Source organism: Cavia porcellus, unplaced genomic scaffold (genome assembly GCF_034190915.1).
Source record: "Cavia porcellus strain 051 isolate PalLab524CR breed Dunkin Hartley unplaced genomic scaffold, mCavPor4.1 scaffold_16, whole genome shotgun sequence".
NCBI lineage: Eukaryota > Metazoa > Chordata > Mammalia > Rodentia > Caviidae > Cavia > Cavia porcellus.
In genome coordinates, this window is record NW_026947499.1 from 16,986,623 (window position 1) to 17,010,701 (window position 24,079).

The 24,079-nt window shown below is 40.7% G+C and overlaps 1 protein-coding gene and 1 non-coding gene across 3 annotated transcripts; one reads left to right on the forward strand and one right to left on the reverse strand.

Moving 5' to 3' along the window:
- Nucleotides 1-622: 622 nt before the first annotated feature.
- Nucleotides 623-23,655, reverse strand: Coq5 (coenzyme Q5, methyltransferase). Of its 2 annotated transcripts, XM_003478444.5 has the most exons (7): nucleotides 23,419-23,653; nucleotides 16,644-16,793; nucleotides 12,856-13,077; nucleotides 6,690-6,796; nucleotides 5,050-5,138; nucleotides 3,428-3,539; nucleotides 623-3,347 (listed from the first exon to the last, which is right to left on the reverse strand). In XM_003478444.5, the coding sequence occupies exons 1-7, from the start codon at nucleotides 23,618-23,620 to the stop codon at nucleotides 3,246-3,248; spliced, it is 984 nt and encodes a 327-aa protein (XP_003478492.2). In that variant the 5' UTR covers nucleotides 23,621-23,653; the 3' UTR covers nucleotides 623-3,245. The 2 variants fall into 2 exon arrangements, 1 of the variants encoding a protein (XP_003478492.2); XR_010039679.1 differs by lacking the exon at nucleotides 623-3,347 and having other exon boundaries at nucleotides 3,422-3,539; nucleotides 4,956-5,138; nucleotides 23,419-23,655.
- Nucleotides 11,394-11,530, forward strand: LOC111754027 (small nucleolar RNA SNORA2/SNORA34 family). Its single transcript, XR_002788762.2, has one exon. It is a non-coding gene; the product is annotated as a small nucleolar RNA SNORA2/SNORA34 family (small nucleolar RNA).
- Nucleotides 23,656-24,079: the final 424 nt, after the last annotated feature.

The window sequence follows — 24,079 nt, forward strand, 5'->3', positions numbered from 1 at the left end:
TAAGTTACCCAGGCTGGCCTCCTTAGTAGCTGGCATATAGGTAGGTATATACAACTCATGCCATTGTACCTGGTTGAGGCTTAGTTTTTGTAGACAAAAAATACATGCCACAGGCTCGCTCACGTAACCTGTTTATCTTAGGAAAATCCAAGAACCTTAGTTTCTCTACATTATTATTATTATTTTTTTTATCGGCACTAGGGATCGAAATCACGACCGCCTGCTTGCAAGGCAGGTGCTTATGCTGCTAAGCTAAATCCCCAGGCCCAGTTTCTCTACATTATTGTCACATGAGGTAAAGCTTTTTGTTTTAGATGGAGATTTCTCAGTAGCCTGGCTATTGCTGCACAAGAGGTAAGGATTTGCACTGATGAGCATTAGCAGTAAGGTCAGGATAAGAACATACCTGAAAATTTGTTTCTTTACCAGAAATTGAGGATTTTATTTAGAGACAGGGTCTCGACATTAGTCAAGCCTTGAACTTACTGTGTAGCCCGAGCTGATCTTCAATGGCCATCCTTGTACCTCAGCCTCCCAAGTGGTGCAATTATAGGTGTGTGCCATGATAGCCGGCCTGGAACTTGGGCTATATTAGAGAAGTACTACATCAGAACTGGGAGAGTTTCAAGGTAGGAGTACAAATTTATTTATTTATTTGTTTTTTTAAGACAGTCTCAAAAAGTTTATGCTGGCCTTGAAGCTCACAATAATCCTCCGGCCTCAGCCTCCCAAAGAGTGCTGGGATTACAGGTGTGAACCATCACACTTAGCTAAAAATTTATTTTGTGGCAGTTAAAACAATAGGGCTTAAAAAAACAAAAGGTCTTGTTATGTAGTTCATGCCGAACTTGAACTCATGGTGATCCTCGTAGCTCAGTGTCCTGAGTGTTGGAATTACAAACATGTGCCACCACATCCTTAGTCCAACAGGTTTTTTTCTCATTATTTCTGCAAAAATGATGCCACTGAGGTGGTTTAGATTTGTATTTATGTAAAAAGCCCAAAGAGGAATTTGGCCACCAAAGCTCTCTCTTTTCCAGTTAGCCCTGTTCCAAACTGATGATCTTTTCCAGCAAGAGACCCAAAGGTGATTCAAGACATTACAGCTGAACATTAGAGGTACTAATCTGATTTGATTTGATCCATATCTACTGTTAGGAAGTTGACAGCTTGTAACTTTAATTTTTTGATTCAGATGTGAGAAAACCACATTGCTATGGTGATAAGACTTTGTTGATGGCTTATGAAATTCCTTCCAGTGTCTGTTCTTTCCTATTAGCTTCAAAAGCCAACAGGCTCCAGCTGGTTGAAAACAAAATGTAATCTAAAAGTTTTTCTATTCTCAAATGCCCTTAAACTGTTTATGAGACTGTTGTATACAGCTAGCTATATCTGGAAACTATTCAGTGATAAGATCTAATAAAGATACATAAATGATCCTTTCTGTGCTGGGCCAGTAATCAGCATATCTGAATCTTTTTTTTTTTTTTCTTTCTGAATCCCTTTTAAAAATCCTTGAGCTAAGTTATCCACAATTAAACTGCTAGCCAAATCACATACTGGTTTTTTTTGGTTTTTTTTTTTTTTTTTGGTCTTTTTCGTTTTTATAGGTACCAGGGATCGAACTCACGACTGCCTGCTTACAGGGCAGGCGCTTATGCCGCTGAGCTAAATCCCCAGCCCTAACACACACTGATTTTTTAGCAAGGTCCATTAAGTTTCATATTCAAAAACTACAGTTATTTTTGTTTTTGTTTGAGACACAGTCTCACTGTATATTTTAGACTGGCCTCAGACTTGCAATGATCTTCCTGCCTCAGCCTCCCAAATGCTGGAATTTACAGGTGTCTGTCATTATGCCTGGCATATAGCCTCCTTTAACATCAAACAGTGGATTGTAACAGGGCGCTGAGGCAGGAGGATTCCAAGTTTGAGCCCACCCTGGGCGATTTATTTTTTATTTTTTAGCCTGGGCAACGTAGTAAGATTGTCTCTACAAAAAAAAGTGAGAGAAAAGCCATGTGTAGTGGTGCACACCTATAATTCAGGGTCTCTGGGAGGCAGAGGCATGAGGATCATCAAATTTGAGATAAACCTGGGTAACTTAAGAGATTTTGCAAGACCCTATCTCAAAAATAAAGAGCTGGGGATAGAGCTCAGTGCAAAGGTTCTGGGATCAATACCCAGTATCACAAAACAAACAAACAAAAGACAATGAGCTCCCTCAGATTCATTCCTGATTGCTGGAAGAATTCAGTTATATAAATAGTTCTCTTTCTTTTCTCCTGCCTCCGCTCTTTATTTCTTTCTTGGTATGAAAGCAGGAGTTTGCCTGTATTTTATAAACAAGGATTTAGTAGAGTGTTTTTATGACTGCCAGTGAAGAGAAAATACTGAATTTGATCAAAGAGCACTAAAAGCATGATGAAATAATGTACTTTCAGGCTAGGGATGTAGTTCGTGAGTGGTACAGGGCTAAAGAGAGGAGCTGGGTTTGAGTTACAGCACCATGAAAAAAATTTTTTTTCCTTTAATCCATGTAAGAAAGCAATGATTGGGCCGGGAACACAACTCAGCGGCACAGTGCCTGCCTGGTAAGCGTGAGGTCATGAGTTCGATTCCTGGTACAAAAAAAGAAAAAGCAAGCAAGCAAACATTGACAAATACTATCCAATTTGTAAATTCATTTACTGATCCACCATACACTTCCAGGATGTGTGTGCATGCTGAAGATTAAACCCAGGATCTCTTGTATTCTAAGCACACGCTCTGAGCTATACCCTGGCCCATAATTCTAGTGTTGTTAGCCCTCTGACTTAGACCTTGGTTTTCAGGTCCTAGAGCATGGTGAAAGTTTGACTCAAACACAGTAAGTCATCACTGGGTTCAAATGATCCATTACCCCTCTGGAAGGCAGCGCCATTAGCAAAAATATACTGTACTTGGAAACTGTGTGTTAGGGCTTAGTACTGCTCTCACCCAACCCCAAAGTGCATAGCCAAAGGAGTTGAAGAAAAACAAAATAACAGACCAAATACCTCTGAGAAAAGATCTAAGCAGCTTCTAATGAAAGTTATTTAAAAAAAAAAAGACATAGATGTGTTTCTTCCCCTTTGGGTGCTTCAGAACATGAGCCCATGGTTCATATCCTTAATAGGAGCTGCTGTCTCATCAGCCAGGTTATCCTTGGGTTCCAGGATGTCAACAGTGTATTACTGGATCTCTCTCCAGGATAGGAAAAGGAGCTAAAGTTTGAAGCCTGAATGAATGGCCACAATGCCTGAAGTAAGACTTTCATAAGTCACCTTCTGAAAACCTGCATCTTCTATCATCTCCTTGAACTCTTCCTAAAACACAATGAAAGACACAATAAGGATTATCTGGATTTCAACTTTAAGGTCTCTGTCAAGCTATAGAAATACTGTACCTGAGATGGGAACTTCCGGATACTCTCTACAAGGTATTGATAGGACTTCCAGTCTCCTGCAATGACCTCTCCTAGGACAGGAATGACCTGGAAGCTATATAGATCATAAAGCCTAAGCAAACAACAAGAAAGGCAAAAGATTAAGATTAGAACATGCTCTGAGTTCATTCCCTAAAAAGAAAAACAAACAAACAAAAAACTCTAAAATTAGGGGCTAGGGATTTAGCTCAGCGGCATAAGCACCTGCCTTGCAAGTAGGCAGTCGTGAGTTCGATCCCTGGTACTGGTAAAAAGGAAAAAGACAAAAAAAAAAAAACAAAAAACAAAAACCCTCTAAACTCTTTCCTCAACATGAAGCAAGAGAGCTGGGCATGGTGGTGCATGCCTGTAATCCTAGCACCCAGGATGTTGAGGCTGAGGCAGGAAGACTGTCATGAGTTCAAGGCTAGTCTAAGCTCAGAGTCACAAACAAATGCCTGTAAGGAGTCAAGCAACTATCTGGAGTAAGGGAAGCAGCTAGTTGTAAAACCAAGATGGCTGGTGACGAGTACTGTTAGGAAGTACCAGAAAAATAAAGAACAGGCAGCTACTACTTGACTCTGACAACTGCACATGAGAATATGGGCCTACTCAGCATTGCTATGTATCTGACTTCTCAAATTAAGCTGGATATCCAGATTTTATTTTATTTAATTTTTTGTTTGTTTTTGGGAACCGAACTCAGGACCTTGCATTTGCCAGGTAGGTGCTTATGCCTAAACCATATCCTGGACCCCTTGTTTGTTTTTACCACAGGATCTTGCTCTGTAATTCAGGCTGGACTTGAACTTGTGGCACTCTTCCTGCCTCAGTCTCCTGAGTGCTGGGATTATAGGCATCCATCACCATACCTGGCTGGAAATCCAGATTTTACATAAAATTTTCTGATTTTGAATCAATGCCTTTGGCCACTGTATTCTCTCTTGCATGGTGGCCTGCCCTCATGCTGTATGGTATATATCTTTTCCTTTTATTTGACCCAAAATTGCTCTATAGAGCCGGTTTCTTTTCCTACCTTTGGTAAAACCTTGCTACCATTAAAAAAAGAAAAAAATCAATTTCTTTTCCATTCCTTTATTCCGGTCTCTCCTCTTTCTCCCTTCCTTAGTGGGGAATGAACAAGTGCAAGGTAGGCAAGCACTCTACCCCTGAGCTATGTCCTTGATCCTTTAAATTGTTTTTTTTTTTTTTTTGTGGTAAAGGGGATCAAACTCATGACCTCATGTTTGCCAGGCAGGCACTTGTGCTGCGGAGCTAAACCCTCGGGCCCTTTTAAGTTGGTTTCTTAAAATACTGTATGAGAAGGGGCTGGGGTGAGTGCCTGCCTTGCAAGCAGGCAGTCGTGAGTTTGATCCCTGCTACCGATAAAAACAAAAAAGACCAAAAAAAAAAATACTGTATGAGTAAATAAAATACACAATGTTGTTGAATTGGACCTCTGATTACTGATTACTTCTAGCCTAAGTACTGTCATTCAGAACTAACTGACCTCTTTGGGAAGCAATGTCCTTCAAGGCCTCAGTGACGCTGAACTGACTCACATCGCTAGTTAGTGAAGATATAGCCTCATCATCAATGCCAACCTGGATATGAGGGGATTGTTTACTCGGCTAAACTCCAGGCACAAAAACCGTCCTCCTGGCTTCAAGACCCGATGAGCTTCTTGGAGTGCCTGAAAGAGACAAGGATATCAGGAAACATTCCTCAGCAGACCTCACGCAGTTCCACAAGGTTGAGACAGCATTAGCTACAGTGGCATTGTAAACATGATTTCGCACAAATTCCTTGTTTAATCTCAGTTGGGAAGCTGTCACAGCAGAAATAAGCTTATATAAATGTTATAGGCATTCTGTAGCCCATAACTATTCGGGCAGGGATTGAGACAAGGTTTCACTATGTAACCCAGGCTGGCCTTGAACTCACAGTGATCCTTTTACCCTTAGCCTCCTGAGTACTAGGATTTACAGGCATGGGCCTGACTCAGCCAGTGCCTGACTAAAGATTCTATTTTATGGAAATGCTTCTACTGTGGAAGTGGCACATATATGGATAATTAGTATTTGAAAGCACAAGATTAGAGGAATCTTTAACTGTTGATGAGAGTTTGTTAAATAATATATTTAACATGTATTACATAACATTTACATAATTTATATTATATTGCTATAGCAAGCACCTTAAAGAATGTTCCACCCAAAGCAGAAAAGCCAGACAATTGGAGACCACGTTACAGATGTAAAATCTGTTGCCTTGCATATAATTTTCAAATTTTTTTGTTGTTTTACTGAGACAGCATTTTGCTATGTAGTCTATGCTGGCTTTGAACTCACTATGCTGCCCACGTTGGCTCTGAGCTCACAGTGATCCTGCCTTAATCTCCCAAATGCTGGGATCAGAGGCAGTTATCACCATGCTCAGCTTAATTTTCGAATTTTTGAACAGAATGGTAATGTAGAAATAAAGAAGAACTGAATCAAAAAGCCACCCCTCAACCCCCCAAAAAAGGCCAGCAGGGTTGGGGATTTGGCTCATTGGCATAAGCACCTGCCTTGCAAGTGCAAGGTTGTGAGTTCGATCCCTGGTACCAAAAAAAGGCCAGGGATATAGCTCAGCAGCATAAGTACCTGCCTGACAAGCAAAAGGTCCTGAGTTCAATTCCTAGTACAAAAAAGAAAAAAGCTGAGCAAGATTTTTGTTGTTTCTTTGTTTTTTGGTACCGGGGATGGAACTCATGACCTCATGTTTGCCAAGCAGGCACTTAATGCCCCTGAGCTAAATCCTCAGCCCAAGCTGAGCAAGATTTAAAAAAATAAACATTCTCTTCTTTTTGTAGATGAATCGGATGAACCATGATCTATCTTCTGCCAAAATAGCATGTGAGTGGCTTTTTCTGTGTCAGTCTCTAACCTTTGATCTGTAAACTGATAGCTTTCCAAGTGAGAAAAAGCAGATGAAATGTCAAGACAAGACTAGTCATCCCAAATATGTAAATGCCAACCAGGCAACCAGGACTTCCATTGGGAGCTGCTCTGTGATTTTGGTCCTTTTCAGTTTTGTAACTAAGAAAACTGGCAATTTAAAAGAAGCCCGCAAGCTTAAAATAGTCAACCTACTAAGTGCCGGGCTCAGGAAAGAATCCCTCCTCTCCCCATTTGCTCTGGACCAACTCCAAGAGAACTGGTGTCCTGAAAGTCATACAGACTGAGGATGTACCCACTCATACCTGATCAATGTGTATGACATTTCGGATCCCGAAGGCAATGGTGTAAATATCAAACTTATGATCATCAAAGGGTAGTTCTTCAGCATCTCCCAGCACCCATGTAAGTCCTGAAAGAGAAATCAGTTTTGAGTTTCAGTTTAGGTAACTATCTTCCCCACATGCAGCAAATTATTATTATTACTCTTGCTACTAACACTACTATTATTTCTGTTCTAGCTATTCTATTATTATTATTATTATTATTATTATTGAAGCAGCGTTTCACTAGGTAATTTAGGTTGATCTTGAACTCAGTATTGTAACCCAAGTGGCTTTGCACTAAGAGATCCTCCTGTTTCAGTTCCCTGAGTCGCAAGTGCTCAAATTACAGGTGTGTGCCATCCTTCCTGACTACACCCAGCAGATTACTGAACAAAAAAGAATTTGTAGTTGGGCAGGCAGAAATGTCAGTAGCCACAGCCCCCAATTTATGGCTGGCATCTGAAGTGGAAGCAGTTTTGTAGGACTGAACCCTTAAACCTGTCGAAGGTGTTATAAAATCTGAATAGTGTCAGAAATGAAGTGAGCAGATAAGCACCAACCTGCTGTTGAAAAATTGCTTTTTGTTGTGACACCTATTTGGTGCCAGAAAACATACACCTGCCTTTTCTACTCACTTGCTGGTGACTATCTTCATAGTATCCTCTAATCCTGAGAGCCTGAACCTAGTATCCTTGAAGTTTATCCTTCTCAGCCTTTCTTCCAATCTCACAGTACAATCTCACCCTTATGCAACTTTTTAAAAAATTTTTACTTTTTGTCTCTTTTTGAGACAGAGTCTCACTATGCAGTTCAGGCTGGCTTTGAGCTCACTTTGAGGCTCAGGCTGGTCTTGAACTCACTCCGTAGCTCAGTTGGTCTTGAACTCAAAATGATCCTCATGCTTCAGCCTCCCAAGTGCTAGAATTACAGGTGTGCACTACTATGCCTGGTTGCAATTTTTATTTGGATCCTGAGGTTCAAATCCAGTGTCTTAGGCATGGTAGGCAGGTACTTTACCACTAAGCTATATAACCAGTCCCATCTCCAAGCATGACTTTTTTTTTAATCTAACTAAGTGTTTTGTGTGGAGCGTTGTAATTAAGAATACAGGTCTTGTGGTTGCACTGCCTGTTATACTAATTTTGTATTTTATTTTATTTTATTTCTCATGATACTGTAGATTGATCCCACGGCCTGTACTGAGACACACACCCAGATCTTTTTTTTTTTTTTTTTTTTTTTTTTTAAACAGGGTCTTGCTTTATAATTCAGGCTGTTGTTGAATTCACTATGTAGCTGCCCAGGCTGGCCTCCAACTCGTAACAATCCTGCTTCATTCAGCCTTCCAATGGCTGGGATTACAGTCACCACACTCAGATCCCATGCCTTTTTAAAAATTCTTATTTTTAAATTTGGAAACAAGTTCTGGCTAAATCACTAAGTTGCCCAGGCTGGGTCAAACTTGAGATACTCCTGCCTCAGCCTCTCAGAGCACTGCAATTATACCCATGGGCCACCATTCTTGGCAAAATAGGTGTTTTGATAGACCAAGCATAGGAAGTTCTTCTTTCTTTCTCCCCCGCCCCTTTTTTAAGGCTGTTGGCAATGGAATCCAGGATCTTATGAATAGTAGGCAAGTGCTCTACCATTGAGCTACATCCCCAGCCTAGAAGGTTGGGTTTATAAATGGATAAAGGCTAATGAAAGCAGAAATGAAGCAAGAAAGAAGATTGGGCATGTCAAAGTTAATTTCTCTGTAAGAGGTGGTCAGAGAATGGTTTTTAGTGAAAGGCAAATAAAAATAATCTCTCAAAATACAAACTAGTGCCAGGTGTAGTGGCACATGCCTGTGGTCCCAGCACTTGGGAAGTTAAGGCAGAAGGATCTCTGTGAGTTTGAGGCCAGCCTGGGCTACATAAGCAAGTTCAAGGCCAGCCTAGCCTATGTACTTTGATCAAGTCCAGCCTAAACCAGAAAAGCAGATCCTGTCTCAAAGAAAACAAACAAACAAAAAAAATGGCAACCTCAGGCTGTGGGGTACACTGGTCAGGCAGGCAGTGCATAGCGTGGGTGCAAGGGTACAAGGTTGCTTCTGTTCTGCTGGAACTGAGGCCTTCCTCTTTGCTACTATGTCCATCACCTCCATTCATTTCCCAGATGTCGAGGGAGCTCAAAGTGACTCAGGATTTCAGAGAAAAGCTTTCTCTAGCTATGGCTATCAAGGTCACTGACATTTCAGGAGGCTGCAGAGCCATGAATAAAATTAAAATCGAATAAGAAGAATTTAAAGAGAACTGTCCAGCAGCACCAGATGGTTAATCAGGCACTAAAAGAAGAAACCAAGGACTGCATTGGCTGTGGTTATTTGTAGTCACTGATACTGCCCTGGTTGTGCAGATGCTGTATCTAAAATTCTGGATGACTTCATTTGTAGCACTCTTCACCAGAAAATTTGTTGGCTTTTGTTCATAGAGATTTCTATATTATGATTATAGAAGATATGTTAACTATCTAGATGTTAATTAAAAGCCATAGACAGAAAATAGTATGATAAAATACAAATCAGGGCTGGCTCAGTGGTACAGTGCTTGCCTAGGATGTGTAAGGCTCTGGGTTTCATCCCAAGCAGCAAAAAACCAAGCCATCCTCTTAAATTTCAACTTGCTTTCATCTGCTTACAGTATTAGGGATTGAACCCAGGGCCTTCTCACTGAGCTACATTCCCAGCTCTCAGTCAGGGTCTTATTAAGTTGCTAAGTTGCTCAGGCTGAGCTTAAACTTGTGATCTTCCTGCTTCAGCCTCCTATATAAAGGACGGGGATTTCAGGTATGCACCACCACACTCAGCTTTGACTTGTAAATTTTGCAAAGGCATTACTAAGGAGGGATAAAGCAAAAAGGAAAGAAAACTGTATTTGTACTACAGTATGCAGTGCTTCATAATGCCTTGACAGGGCCAGAGATGTAGCTCAGCAGCACAGCACCTGCCTGGCAAGCACAAGGACCTGAGTTCAATTCTCAGTACCAAAAACAAAGAAAGAAAGCAAGCAAGCAAGCAAGCCAGCCAGCCAGCCTTGACAATTTTAGGAAAGTCTGAAGGAGAGCTTTGTAATGGAAGATATGATTCCAGAAATGGAATTTTATCTATCATTTCAACATGTGTTCTCTGTTCTTTATGGCTGAGCACCAGAGAAAAGGGAAACACATTTGTCAGTAGGAATAAGAAACACAGTGGCTTTGTCTAAAAGCACTGATGACTGTCTGCCATCTGATTTGTATTGATGGCTAACAAAGGAATCCTTCATCCTGGAGAGCAAGTGGGCTGCAGTTCGTCTAGGCAGCTCTTTCTGGGGGCAGGAGGAGGAGGAGGAGGAAGAATTGGGCTAAAACAACCCTAGGCACTCACAGTGGGTAGGGAGAGGAAAGAAATGTCAATCTCAGAGACTTGCTTTTCTTTCTTTTTTTCTTTCTGTCTCTTTGACACAAGGTTTTGTTATGCAATTTGGACTGGCCTTGAACTCACTTTATAGCCCAGGCTCATTTCAAACTTGCAGCAATCCTCTTGTCTCAGCTTCCCGAGTGCTAGGATTATAGGCATGTGCCACCATGTCTGGCTAATATATATATATATAAATTTGTTTTTTGGTACCTGGAATTGAACTTATGACCTCATGCTTGCCAGGCAGGTGCTGTGCTGCTGAGCTATGTCCCAGGCTCCAGGACTTTCTTTTTTTTGTTGCATACCCTTGTCCCTCACTAAGGCTGTCTTTTTTTTTTTTTTTTTTTGTCTTTTTCCTTTTTATGGGTACAGGGGATCAAACTCACGACTGCCTGCTTGCAAGACAGGTGCTTGTGCCGCTGAGCTAAATCTCCAGCCCCTTAAGGCTGTCTTAGTACCTAGCCAGTTTAGAAGAGGGCAGCACAGAAGCCCTGCGAGCTGGTCAACAAGGTGCAGTTTCCAGGGTCTTCAACCAACTTGACAAAATTGAAGACAGCTGGACTTGTTTGCGCATGCCTATAATCCTAGCATCTGGAAAGCTGAGGCAGGAGGACCATCTTGAGTTAAAGGCCAACCTGAACTACACAGCAAAACCCTATCTCAAAAAACAAAACAAAATGAAACAAAATAGAATGGGCTGAAGATGTAGCCCTTTGTGACGTTTCAGTGTTTAATCTCCTGTACCACAAAAAATAGAGTCCTGCCTAGAAGCCAGACATGATAGATAGCTCACAGCTGATAGGAGACTGAAGCAGGAGGATCACAACTTCAAGCCCAGCGTGCGCAGTTTAGTGACTTAGCAAAGCCCTATCTCTGAAATAAAACAAACAAATAAATAAATAGAACTGAGGCTATAGCTCAGCGTGAACACCCTGGGTTCAACTCCAAGTATGACAAGCAAACACAGAGAGTCCTTCTTGCGAAATGTCTAGGCCCTAGAAGCTTTACGGTGCTCAAGTCATCATCTGTAGGCTGCCAAGAGAGATCATGGCCTTGCTTCAAAGCTGAGGCAGAGACTGAAATGCTAACTGTTGGAAGCTGCTAAGTGTGCCCTATGGCCACACTTTACAGATCTGTACAGCCAGCCCAGAGTGAACAGGAGAGTGGGATGGCACAAGAATAGGAATGACATGAGCTGCAGTTATCCAAGAAGTGCTGGGAATTTAAAGCGTAACTTCCATCTCATGGCCCTGAATTAAGGCCGGGAGTTTTCTGAAGTTGCTGGTTTCAAGCAGAAACCTAAAGTGGTATGTTTCTGGGGTCAGCTGGCTATTTCAGAACTTTAGAAATGTAATGGTCAATTTATCAGAAAGATTTCCCCACCATAAGCCCACAACCACACTGCCTGGTGAGCCCACTTTCCACCAGGAGGGGAGGAAGCTATGTCCCGGGGTTCCCCTGCCATCAGGGCAACATTGATCAGCAACTGCCCTGCACCTCTCTACCATCCCAGGAACCTCAGATGAGATGAACCCAGGAGCCTAGTCAAATCCCCTGCTCCACAGGATAGGCAGCCATGGCAAGAAACACCCAGGATTCAGCAACCAGCTGATTTGGAGAAACACAGGAAAATGTCAAGATGAAGGAGCAAGGTGTAATCTCAGACCTCGAGCCCACCCAGAAGTCTAGGAGACGTAGACATAGAAATTAGAAGCCATGTACCTGAAATTTCTGAGATGATGGTAAGTAACTGAAGTAAAGAAACAGCTTAGTGCTTGTGTTGTTTGACTTTGCGTGCCTATGTCTGGTGGTCTGAGCATCTATTTAGAGGATAACAATGTGCATTACAGTAACTATGGTTGATTTCCTACTGTCCTGTTGAAATCCAGTATCATTCCCATTGTTTTGTTATGTTTTGTTTTGTTTTATTCTCATTAAAATAAAAATATACCTCCAAAAACAAACTTCCATCTCAGGGTTCAAGAGTTAAGATTCAAAGATTCAGCTCTAATTTGGGATCTGATGCTTGAAGATATATAACTTCAGTAAGAGCTTTAACCTCTTTGTGTTTTGTTTTTTTGCTACCAGGGATCTAACTCATGATCTTGTGCTTGCCAGGCAGGCAGTTATGCCACTGAGCTAAATCCTGGCTCTCTCTTTGAGTTTTGAGTGTCTTCTCAGTCACAGTGGGCTATTCCTCTAGCTCAAAGGCTGCTGAAATAATGTATGTAATAGCACATAAGTTGGATATGGTGGTGTATACCTGGGAAGCTGAGGACTGCCTCAAGTTTAAGGTCAGTCTGGTCTACACAGTGAGTTCAAGGCCACCCTGAACTGGAGTGAGACCCTGTCTCAGGAAACCAAAAACCAAATACCAAACAAATGAACAAAAAAATCCTGAAAACACCAAAGCAGTACTCACCCATATAAATGATCTTCAACTCCTGCTTAACTATGAATTTCTTTTTAAAAAATTTTTAAATTTTTGTTAGTACATGTTTGCAGTGCATAATGATTATAGCCATTGCAGGCAGTTGGCATATATACATACTTTAATTCTTTTTACTTCTTCCCCTTTCCCTCTTTACTTTCCCTTTAGCTATACATGTCTAAAAGCTGTAATATAAAGCATTTCAACATTTTATGTACTGTACCTCATATTATAAACATGTAAGTGTTTCCTCTGTGTCTACCCACAGGACTCACCAGCCTTGTGTCCTTGGTCAGAGGCTTTCTTCTGTCCCACCTTTAACATCTCCCTGTTGATGTCACAGATCATGACATGGGAACCACCCAAGGGATCTTCTTCATCCTGATACTTTTTGGCAATTTCGTCCCAGGATAAATTTTGTTGGGCCCTTAACTGCCTCTTCTGCTTTCTCTGATGCTGTGCCTGAATGTAATTAAGGAACCGGAATGCAATGTCACCTGTGGATGCCAACAGAAGAAAGATGCAAAACCCCAAAAAACTGAAAAAACAGCATTTCCTAAACCCAAAAGAAGCAACAAGGTGTAGGAGTGGATGAGTATAGAAATGGAAATTTGGGCTGGAGGGTAGCTCAGAGTGCCTGCCTAGTGTGTTCAAGGCCCTGTGCTCAACTGCAGGTCCTGAAAAATAAATATATTATTTTTTATACTGGGGGTCGAACTCAGGACCTCACATTTGCCAAGCAGGCACTTGTGCTACTGAGCTAAACCCCATTAATTAAATTTTTTAAATGAAAGATAACAGAAGTTTAAACTTCTTTAATAATCTTTTCTTTAATCAACTTCCTTTTTTTTTTTTTTTTTGAGACAGGTCTTGCTTTGTAGTCCAGGCTTGAGGACAATCCTGCCTCAGTCTCCCAAGTGCTAGGATCACAGGCATGCGCCAACATGCCCAATACTCCTAAGATTCTTTTTTTTTTTTTTTCCAACGGCTTTGTTATGTGATTCCTAAGATTCTTTAAAATCTTTTATAAGACATTGCTAAACAGCTGGGGATAATAGGTTAGTCTCATAATCTCAGCATTTCAGAGGGCTGAGGCAAGAAGATCACAAATTTGAGCCCAGTCTGGGTAATTTAGCCATTCCTGGTCTTGAAAAATTTAAAAAAGGGCTTGGGTATAGTTCATTACATAGTGAATCCCCAGCATGTGGAAAAAAATTACCCAACTAATGCTAGGATAGATTCTGACTATAAAAGACTCAATACTCCCCAGAACCACCAAAAATAAAAAAAAAAGGAAGACTCAATACCAAACATATAGAATAAGACATTAAAATCACATTCTTCCTTCTATATCTTCTTCTCCAAATATAAACACAAATTTTTTTTCCTGGAAATGTTGGAAGTGGAGATGCGCCAGTTTGGGGTCACAGGGCCACAGCAGTGTGACACTGGTCAGTATCCTGCATGTCTGCTGCTACATCCTGAGTGTTGTACCACGGGGACCTACTGGCTCAGTGCGATCTAGGCTGACTTTAGTGAGTGAGTGTGGTAACTGTGACAGCTTACTGCAGCAGTAACCAGGACACTACCTTCTAGAAGTAATGCCCACAGAAGGCAGAAGTTGTTCAACTGCTTAAAAAAGCAAAACAAAAATGTAAATCACACAGTTTTTCAGATGAAGAACTAACAGCTCAGAACAGGGAAGGACAGGCCTACCAAGAGAAATGTTAGAAGGCCAAGACTCCAAACTGCCTCCTTCAGTTTGCCACACTTCTGGAACTGTTTAGTTAAATACAGAATTTGAAAACCTTTACACTGAAAATTTAGAATTGTGTAGAGAAATAGATACTCTTAATGAATGCTTTGCTGCTGCTGAAGAACAAATGATTGATGGGCAGAAGTGAGTAAAGGCCAACTCTGGGCAAAAGCTAGTAATGGTGCCAGTCAGCTTTGTCAGAACTAAAGACCACTTACAAGGCTTCCACCAGCAAGATCGTGTCTAGCTGGAAGGCCACCACAGTGTGGGTTGTCTGGCAGCCTGTGAAAGAGTACAATGGCCACAGAGATGGCATCTGGGATGTCAGTGCTGCAAGGACACAGCCTGCGGTACTTGGGACAGTGTCTGCTGATCACACAGCTTTGCTGTAGAGCACAGAGACAGGGAAGTCCCTTGTCAAATATGCGAGCCACATGGTTTCAGTAAATTCTATAAAATTTCATCTCCAGAGCAGCTGGCTCTTACTGCCTTTGGACATCAGACTGCTTACATTTGAAGATAGGTAGTGCAGCTGCTTAGAGTAAAATATGATAAAAGCTAAAAAATTATTCAGCAAAAGGGAACCAGAACTTAAAGACTTGAAACATTCTCTATGTGTATTGCAGAAAGCAGGAAGCTTATTCTGAAGAGAACATTTAAGAGTGTAGCTGAACATCCATTTGATAAAAGGCTAGTTAGTGTAAGTAATCATCAACTACAGAGGTAGTTAGGAATAGAAAAGAGATTATTCTAGTGGAGACACTGCTAGATGTGAGTGAAAGAACCAGAGAATACAGAATAAATAAAAACTGCTGAGACTTTACAAGCAGCAGAAAATAGTTGTGTGGCTGTGAATGCAAGCCATCTTTCAAGATGAGGGAATGACCTGAAGGTTATTTGAAGATTGACAGGGTTGCTGCTCCCACTGCAGGCCCAGGGAACAAGGCTGCCCTCCTCAGTTTCAAAGAATGGTACCTATCTGGTGTCTTGGGACCAGGATATCACAGTCCAGTGCCCTGAGGGTATAGATACCCAGATGAGCCATGGGTTAATGATGCCACCTTGGGGGTTTGGAGGGCAGAACATTGAGCCAAAGGGACTTAAATTTTTTTTTTTTTTTTTTTTTTTTTTAGTTTTTTGAGATAAGGTCTTACCATTATTTCAGGCAGGCCTTGAACTCACTGTGTAGCCCAGGCTAGGCTTGAAATCTGTGGCAATCCTCCTGCCTCAGCCTCCCAACTGTTGGGATTATGCCTGTTTTCACCATGTATTTTAAAACATTTTAAATTTTGTTAGTACATGTTTGCAGTGCATACTGATTACATTTAGCATGCGGAGATGGTACATGTATATAAGATACCTTAATTCTTCTCCTTTCCCTCTGCTTCAACATTCATTTTAGAAACCTGTGACATTTTTCTCTCCAAATGCCTAGTTTGGAACAACTAACAAAAGACTATACATAAACAATTGAACCTTTGATACCTGATGTGATAGCAGATTAGGTGAAAAAGTTAGCCTAAAAAGCTTATATAATGTAGTAAAAGGGTTCTCGTCTAATCAGACAAGGAAAGTGGGTTACAGGTTCAATACAAGATGAAACAGATGGGAGGTAGCTCAGTGATAAAAAGTGACTGCCTAGCAAGTGTGAAGTACTGGGTTCAATCTCTAGGGCTCGTGCCATCACCATGACTACCATCACCAGGAAAAAAAAAGTCACTGAAGTAAACAATTGATCCTTTTGCTTCATAATCCTATCTATTTTAGAAAAAAGGGAGGCAAGCCAGGCATGATGGTACATGCCTGTAATCCCAGCACTTTGGCAGTTGAAGCAGGAAGATTGTGGATTTGAGGCCAGTGTGGGTTACATAGAAAGTTCAAGATCAACTAGACCCCATCTCAAAACAAAAACAAACAAACAAGAAAAAAGAAAAGAGGTGGACAAAAATCTGGCTGTTTTATTGGTTTCTCTATATTATGGTGCTGGAGACTGAACCCAGGGCCTTGTGTATGTTGGGTAAATGCTCTAACAGTGAGCCACATCCCTACCCCTCAAAGTTGCTTTTTTTCTTTTTCCTTTTTATCGGTACCGGGGATCGAACTCCCGACTGCCTGCTTGCAAGGCAGGCGCTTATGCCGCTGAGCTAAACCTCCAGCCCCTCAAAGTTGCTTTTGATTGATAATTTTGCATGCTGTCTCAGAAATTATATCTTCAGCCTAATGATAGATGAAGTAGCTTGTTACAGCAAGAGATAAACACTCTTAAAGATGCTCAAGGGTACCTAAGGACATCAAATTTGACATTACCTGTGCCTCCAGCAACATCAAGCAGTTGAGTCCCAGGCAACGGGTTCATCTTCCATAGCAGCATATCTTTCCAAACTCGATGGATGCCCAGGCTCATCATGTCGTTCATCACATCGTATTTCTTGGCCACACTTTCAAATACCTGATAGACTGACATGTGAGAGACACACAATTGTGCTATTAGCAAGACTAATTTGAGAAAACCTAAATTAAAAAGAGGAACAGGCCTCAGGTAGTGGTGTATGCCTGTAATCTCACCACTTTGGCTAAGGCAGGAGGATTACTGTTTGATGTCAGTCTGGGTTACAGTGTGTTCAAGGTCAGTTTGAACTTCACAGAGAAATCCTGTCTCAAAAGATAAATAATAATAGTGATAATGATAATAATAATGATGATGATGATAGAGGAAGAACAGGGTACATATGTTTGTAGTCCCAACATTTTGGGCAGCTGAGGCAAGAGGACATCAAATTCTTTTTTTCTTCTTTTATAGTGTTTTTTTTTTTTTTTGAGACAGGGTCTTGCTATGTAGTCTACGCGGGTCTTGAACTCATTGTGATCCTCCTGACTCAGCCTCTCCAGTGTGGGCTTACAGGTATGTGCCATAATGCCCAGCTAAAACTATTTTGAAATAAGGTTATGTACCTAGGCCCCATGTGATAATGCATACCTGTGATCTCAGAGGCCAAAGTAAAAGGATCGGAAGGGAACATATACTTCTGTTTCTTAGTGGATATAGTGTGTGTGTGTGTGTGTGGTGATGGTGGTGGATTTCTTTTCTGTTTTCTTTTTATTTTCCTAGTACTAGAGATTGAACCTAGAGTTTTGGACATGGTAGACAAGAGTTCTACCATTGGGCTACCTGTCCAGCCCAGGAACTGGAATTTTTCTGATGGTTATTATAATAAAAGACATCAAAACCATGAGAAAGACACATGACTAATATGGATAGGAAGATCCCTTGTCTCATCTCTGCATCATGTAGAATCTCAGGAACAATTTGGTTGATGACAAGTAGTGAATCAGGTCCAAGTTACACTGTGGAATCTCCTCTAAGAGATCAAAACAGAATGTGGTGCAATTCCTAGTACAACAAAAGGGGGGTAAAAAAGGATATTTGGTATATCTGGAAAATCTGCTACTGTGAGACATGACTCATAAGAACATCTTTCCTCTTTCCTCAGCTGGGGATTTAACTCAGTGGTTCAAGTGCTTGCCTGGTAAATGCAAAGTCCTGAGTTTGATCCCTAGTCCCCCCCCCAAAAAAAAAAACCAACCCCACTCCAGAAAAAAAAGAAAGAAAAATCTTCCCTCTAAAGGTACATTTTAGCCAGGTTTGGTAGCTCATTTTTTTTTTTTTTTTTTTTTTTTGGCTTTTTTCCTTTTTATTGGTACCGGGGATCGAACTCACGACTGCCTGCTTGCAAGGCAGGCGCTTATACCGCTGAGCTAAATCTCCAGCCCCGGTAGCTCATATTTGTAATCCCAGCACCCAAGAGGCTGAGGCAGGGAAAGTACTGAGTTTAAGGACAGCCTGAAGTAGATAGTGAGACCTCGTCTCAAAAAAAAAAAAACCAAAAAAACAAAAAACAAAAAACAATCCTTCTCTCCCCTCTCAAAAAAACCCATATAAACTGTCTAAAGCTACATTTTCTTTCTGTCTGACTTTCTTTTTGAAGCAGGGTCATGCTGTGTAGTCCAGACTTGTCTCAAATTTGTGGCAAGTTCTCCTGCCTCACCTCCCCAAATGCTAGGATTATAGGTGTGTACCACCGTGCCTAGTTGGTTTTCAACTCACTATGTAGCCCAGGCTGGTCTCAAATTCAGTGATTGTTCTGTCTCTGTCTCCCAAATGTGGGGACTACAGGCCTGTGTCACATGCCTGACCATGAGGTTCAATTAGAAAATGAAGGGGAGATGTGTGAATTCCCCAAAATGTGCTGCACACAATGCAAAACATTATCCTTTGCTCAACCAGACTGCAGAGTACTCCTTTAACTAAATTATTATTATTAATTATTATTATTTTGTGGCACTGAGAATTAAACTCAGGGTCTTCTGCACACTGGGCAAGCACTCTACCACTAAGCTACATGGTATCTACCCTTTTTTGAAACATAGTCTTGCTAAATTGCTTAGGCTGACCTCAAACTGGATTCTTCTGTCCCAGCTTCCCAAGTCGCTGGTATTACAGTTATTACCATATCTAGCTTTCAGCTGAATCTTGAATGGTTTATTCTCTTCTCCTGAGTCTCCAGCTGGTTGTTTTCTTTGGAACATCTTTTGAGATAACTGAGGGACACAAAGGTTCAAGCTACTGAGTATAACTGTTCTTGCTCTGAAGATTCCAATATGCATAAATTTCAATTACTGTGGCTTAAATTAACATCAGTACCCCAAACACTACAATAGAATGATAGCTGTAACTACATGAAGTACAAACTTTATCAGCGGTTCTTCAGGCCATGAATCACTAACAGACAAGCATCTTGATCAGTGACCAGTACCATCCCTTCTCTCACAGAATGTAGGTGACTTGTCATTGAATGTTATTACCTTTACATACAGACAGCAAAACATCTAACGTGGCTTTGTTGCCTTCAGTGAAATCCATGTGGCACAACTGCACAAACGACAGGAAACTGGGCAATAAAAATGAATGTTCAGCAAAGAAATGAAAAGTGTTAATGGTGGAGATGAAATTGGAATTGAGTGTCGGTGGAACTGTAGGAGAAATGGAACTGGAAACACTGACATTGCCTCTACTGGAGAGCAGAGATACATACAGCCAGGGAACTTCATGAGAGAGTGAATTTCTGGGCATAAATGAGGAACGTGGATATGACAGAAAGGTCCAGATGCCCCAAGAAGTAATGTCAGCAAAAAGATTCACATTAAGTTGGACATGATGGTACATGCCTGTAATCTCAGCTACTCAGGAGGCTGAGGCAGACAGATCATAAATTCAAGCTTAGCCTCGGTAATTTATCCAGAACTTGTCTGAAAATAAAAAGAACTGGGGCCAGCCATGGTGGCACACATCTGCAACTCCAGCAATCAGGAGTGTGAGGCAGGAGGTCTACAGTGAGTTTGAGGTCAGTCTAAATTACACAGTGAGACCCTATCTCCAAAACAAAACATCCCCAAACCAAAAACCAACAACTAGGGATATAGTACCGGACTTGTCTAACATGTGTGAAGTCCTAGATTCAATCTTCAGTATCTTGGTGTAAGTGTATTTAATGTGATTTTTTTTTTCAGTGCTGGAGATTGAATTGAACCTAGGGTTTTCACACTGAGCAACATTTCCAGTACTTTTAATTAGTTAGTTAACCCAATCCAAAAATGGGCATCTTGGGGCTGAGGATTTAGCTCAGCGGCATAAGCGCCTGCCTTGCAAGCAGGCAGTCGTGAGTTTGATCCCCGGTACTGATAAAAAGGAAAAAGACCCCCCCCCCAAAAAAAAAAAAAGAATTAAAAATGGACATCTGAAATGAACATGCACTTCTCAGATGAAGAAACACAAATGGAAAATAAATACACGAAGACATGTTTAATATCACTGGTCAACAGAGAAATGCAAATTAAAACAACACTGAGATTCCATCTCACTCCAGAAAGAATGGCTGGCATTGAGAAATCAACCAAGGGTCTGGAGATTTAGCTCAGCAGCATAAGGGCCTGCCTTGCAAGCATGTGGTTGTCAGTTCGATTCCCAGTACTGATTAAAAAAAAAAAAAAAGAAATCAACCAATAGGGCTGAGGATTTAGTTCAGTGGCATAAGCACCTGCCTCATCAGAAAACTGGTAACAAATGTTGGCAGGGCAGTGGGGAAAAAGGAATACTTCTCCACTGTTTCTGGGAGTGTAGACTTGTGTAACCACTGTAGAAATCAGTGTGGAGGGTTCTCAGAAAACTAGGAATGGAAGTCTCATTCAATCCAGCTATTCCTCTTTTGGGCATTTTCCCAGAAAAGTTGAAAATGTCATGCCACAACCCATGTTTACAGCAGCACAATTTGTAACAGCTAAATCTTGGAAACAACCCAAATGTCCATCAACCACAGAATGGATAAAAAAGATATGGTATTTTTTTTACACAGAATGTTACTCAGCTATAAAAAAGGATAATCTTGAGGCTTTTATAGGTGAATGGAGGCAACTTCAGACCATACTCATAAGTGAAATAAATAAAACTCATATTTATAAATACCATACTGTCTCCCTAGTATAAAATAAAAAATAAAAAACTGAAAGAGTGGCAAGATTCAAAATGTACAATACATACTGTAATAATGAAAGTGAAAGAAAGTGCTCAAAAGGAAAGAACAATTGGGATGGGAAAGGAGAAAAGAAAGGAAGATTATATGTATGTAGCTATACATATATAACTGTGTGTGTATATATGTATGCAAGATAGACAGCTTATACTACCAACCTCTGTAGTTCACCGAAAAGAACAGTTTATGCTGTCACTGTTCGATTAATCATTCTTTGTGCCTAGATCTTGTAACTTGAACTAGGTCTAAGATAACAATATGCAATATATTAACTAATGTTCATTTCCTACTATTGTTTTTGAAATTCTGTATCATTTCTTTCCTTTTCTTCTGCTTTGCTTTTTAAAATAAAAAAATTGGAATATGCATATAACAAAAAAGTTAATTAATTAATTTCAGTATTAGGGAGTGAATCGAGGGGATTCACACTGAGCTACATCTCCAGACCTTTTTATTTTTTAGTTTGAGGTAAGGCCTCACTAAGTCGCCCAAGCTAGGCTCAAATGTTTGATCCTAGTGCTCATCCTCCCAAAGTACTGGGATTATAGGCACGTGTCACTAAGCCTGGTAATTTCATATTGAGAGAGCAAAAGATAAAATATTAAAGGTTTACAAACTTTTAGAAAGCAATTATGGCAATTTGAGAAGACTCAGAAAATTTTATTCCTTATTGTATATCTTTTTTCTTATTGTAAATTCTATTAGATAAAGATAGCAAATATTATTCAAACTACACTTGATAAATTTTTTAGAAAAAAGGGCCAGGAATATAGCTCAGTAGCATATGCACCTGCTTGGGAGTCCCATTCTCAGTTTTAAAAAAAAAAATCAAACAAAAAAAGAAAATAAATTTTTTAGAAAGAAATCAATCTGAGAGGCTGAGGGAGGAGGATCGCTATGAGTTTGAGGTTATCGTAGATTATATAGTAAGACCCTGTCTCAAAAAAAGGAATAAACCAATTTTCTTTTCAGTATTTCACATTTTCATTAAACTTTTAAATTATATTAAATTAATTTTAAGTTATAGTGTGCTAAATATTAGCATATATATATATATATATATATATATACATTTGTCTTTTTTTGTTTTTTTGAGACAAGGTCTGGGTATGCAGTTTAGTCTGGCCTTGAACTCGTTATGTATCCCAGGGTGGCCTCAAATTTTTGGCAATCCTCCTGCCTTATTCTCCCAAGTGCTGAGATTACAGACATGTGCTACTGTGCCCAATTTACCACATATTTTTAAAAACACATGTATTTATTTACTTATTTTAGTACTGGAAATACAACCAGGGCCTCACAGGTAGTAGGTAAGTGTTCTACCACTGAAGTACATCCAGCCAGCAGGCTCAATAATTTTTTTTTTTATATTTTTGAGACTATATCTGGCTATGGAGCCCAAATTGGCCTTGGATCTGTAATTATCTCCTGATTCAGTCTCCCACATGCTAGCATTACAAGTGTGTACCACCACATCCAACTTCAGGCTCAATAATTTTTAAAGGTTATGGACCAGTTGCAATTTTCGCACTGATTACACAATGTAGTCTTTAAGAGGATGGGAAATTACACTGTTATTATTTCCTGGTTATTGTGAAAACTAGTGAAGGAACCTCTGCATTTGTGTAAAATGGGTATACTTTGCTCATTATAAATGGTAAAGTTTACAAACACTTTCCTTTTCTATGCCTGTGGCAGGGCTCACACAAAGAAACTGTTCAATAATTTCTAATTTTAATTGTGTGTTACTAAGCAACAGGCACTGTTGAAGGTGCTATAATACATGGAAGTAATACAACAACTCTAAATAATACAAGAACTATTCCTATTTGGCAAATTGGGAAACTAAGGCACCAAGAGTTTCCCTCCTTGTTTGTAAAGTGGCCCCCCTTTTCAGCAAGAGGCTATAAACGTGTATTTTGAAGTCAGATCAAATTGGGTTGGAATACTGGTTTGGCAACTTCCTATGTTAAATTTGGCAAGTTGGTGCTTAACCTTTAAGCTCAGTTTCTTCAAGTATTAACATCGGGATAACAATACCCATCATCGGAAAGTTGAAATGAGAACTGGAAAAAATGTCCACATGGTGCATGACACATCATAAACAGTCATATGATGGGACTGAATGACAAGCACTCTGTTTAAAAAGGGGGCGTAGCCAGGCGTGGTGGTCCACTCCTGAAGCCAGAGGATCTCAAGTTCCTGCACTGCCAGGGCAACTTCGTGGCTTAAGAGAGACCCTGTCAGGAAGTAAAAATTTAAAAAGGTGGGGAATTATATAGCTCAGTGGGAAGGCCGTGGGTTCAGTTCGCGGTTGCGAGGATAAGACAGGTCGCAAAACTTTGCCAGACACGGGGGAGGGAGGATTCCTTGGAAGTTAGAACTACAGATAACAGCACTGAAGCTAACAGGACATTAAATTTGCCCTTAGTAGAGCAGAAAAAATTAGTTCACAGATTGACAGATCCCTTTATCCGCCCTCTAGCCCCTTTCACCTTTGCCCCCCTTTTCCTCCTCCGACACAGTCTCAAATCCGAAGTGCGTTTGCGTTGCATGCTTCTCTTGAGACAAGAACCGCACACCCAATGAGCCCGCAGGCAAGGAGCTATGAAGCCCTCGGGGCCCGCAGGTTCGCACCAACCGCGACCACCCACGGCCGCAGTAGCTCCATAGAACATAGCTCCTGGGGGCCGCCATCTTGACAGTCAGGTATTAGGGATCCGGAAAACATCCTGTTGCGTCATTAGACTGACGACGGCGGTCGGCTGGAGACAATATTAGTCGAACGCGCCCTAAACGCTTATATTACGGAGTTCTTTGGTATCTGGAACCTAGTCCTTGAACCCAAAAACTCTTCCTATCTCTCTTCCAAAATCAAATTCAGAATTCACCAAGAATGAAGAGAGCGCAAGGCGAGTTCCCAATCACCTCTCAGCAGACATGTCTCAATCCTGCCAGCCAATAGTGCAAGTATCAACTGGCAAGTAATTCTCGTTTTCGGTTGCGGAAAGGGAAAAATCCTCAGGGATGGTGTAGTTAAAAGGCCAGTGTCACAAGGTCTATTCCAAATTTTGGTGAGTGTAAAACACACCTGTTTTTTAATTTTATTTTTTAGACACGGTCTTGGTGTGTAGCCTGGTTAACTGGGAATTTGCT

Bases quoted from the DNA above. Each gene is read 5' to 3' on its own strand.
- Coq5 (XM_003478444.5), bottom strand. From the start codon at position 23,620: ATGGCGGCCCCCAGGAGCTATGTTCTATGGAGCTACTGCGGCCGTGGG. The intron at 16,794-23,418 runs GTGAAAGGGGCT...CTCACATGTCAG, and splicing joins GGAGGAAAAGGGGGGCAAAG to TCTATCAGGTATTTGAAAGT. The intron at 5,139-6,689 runs GTATGAGTGGGT...TGTCTCTTTCAG, and splicing joins ATGTCATACACATTGATCAG to GCACTCCAAGAAGCTCATCG.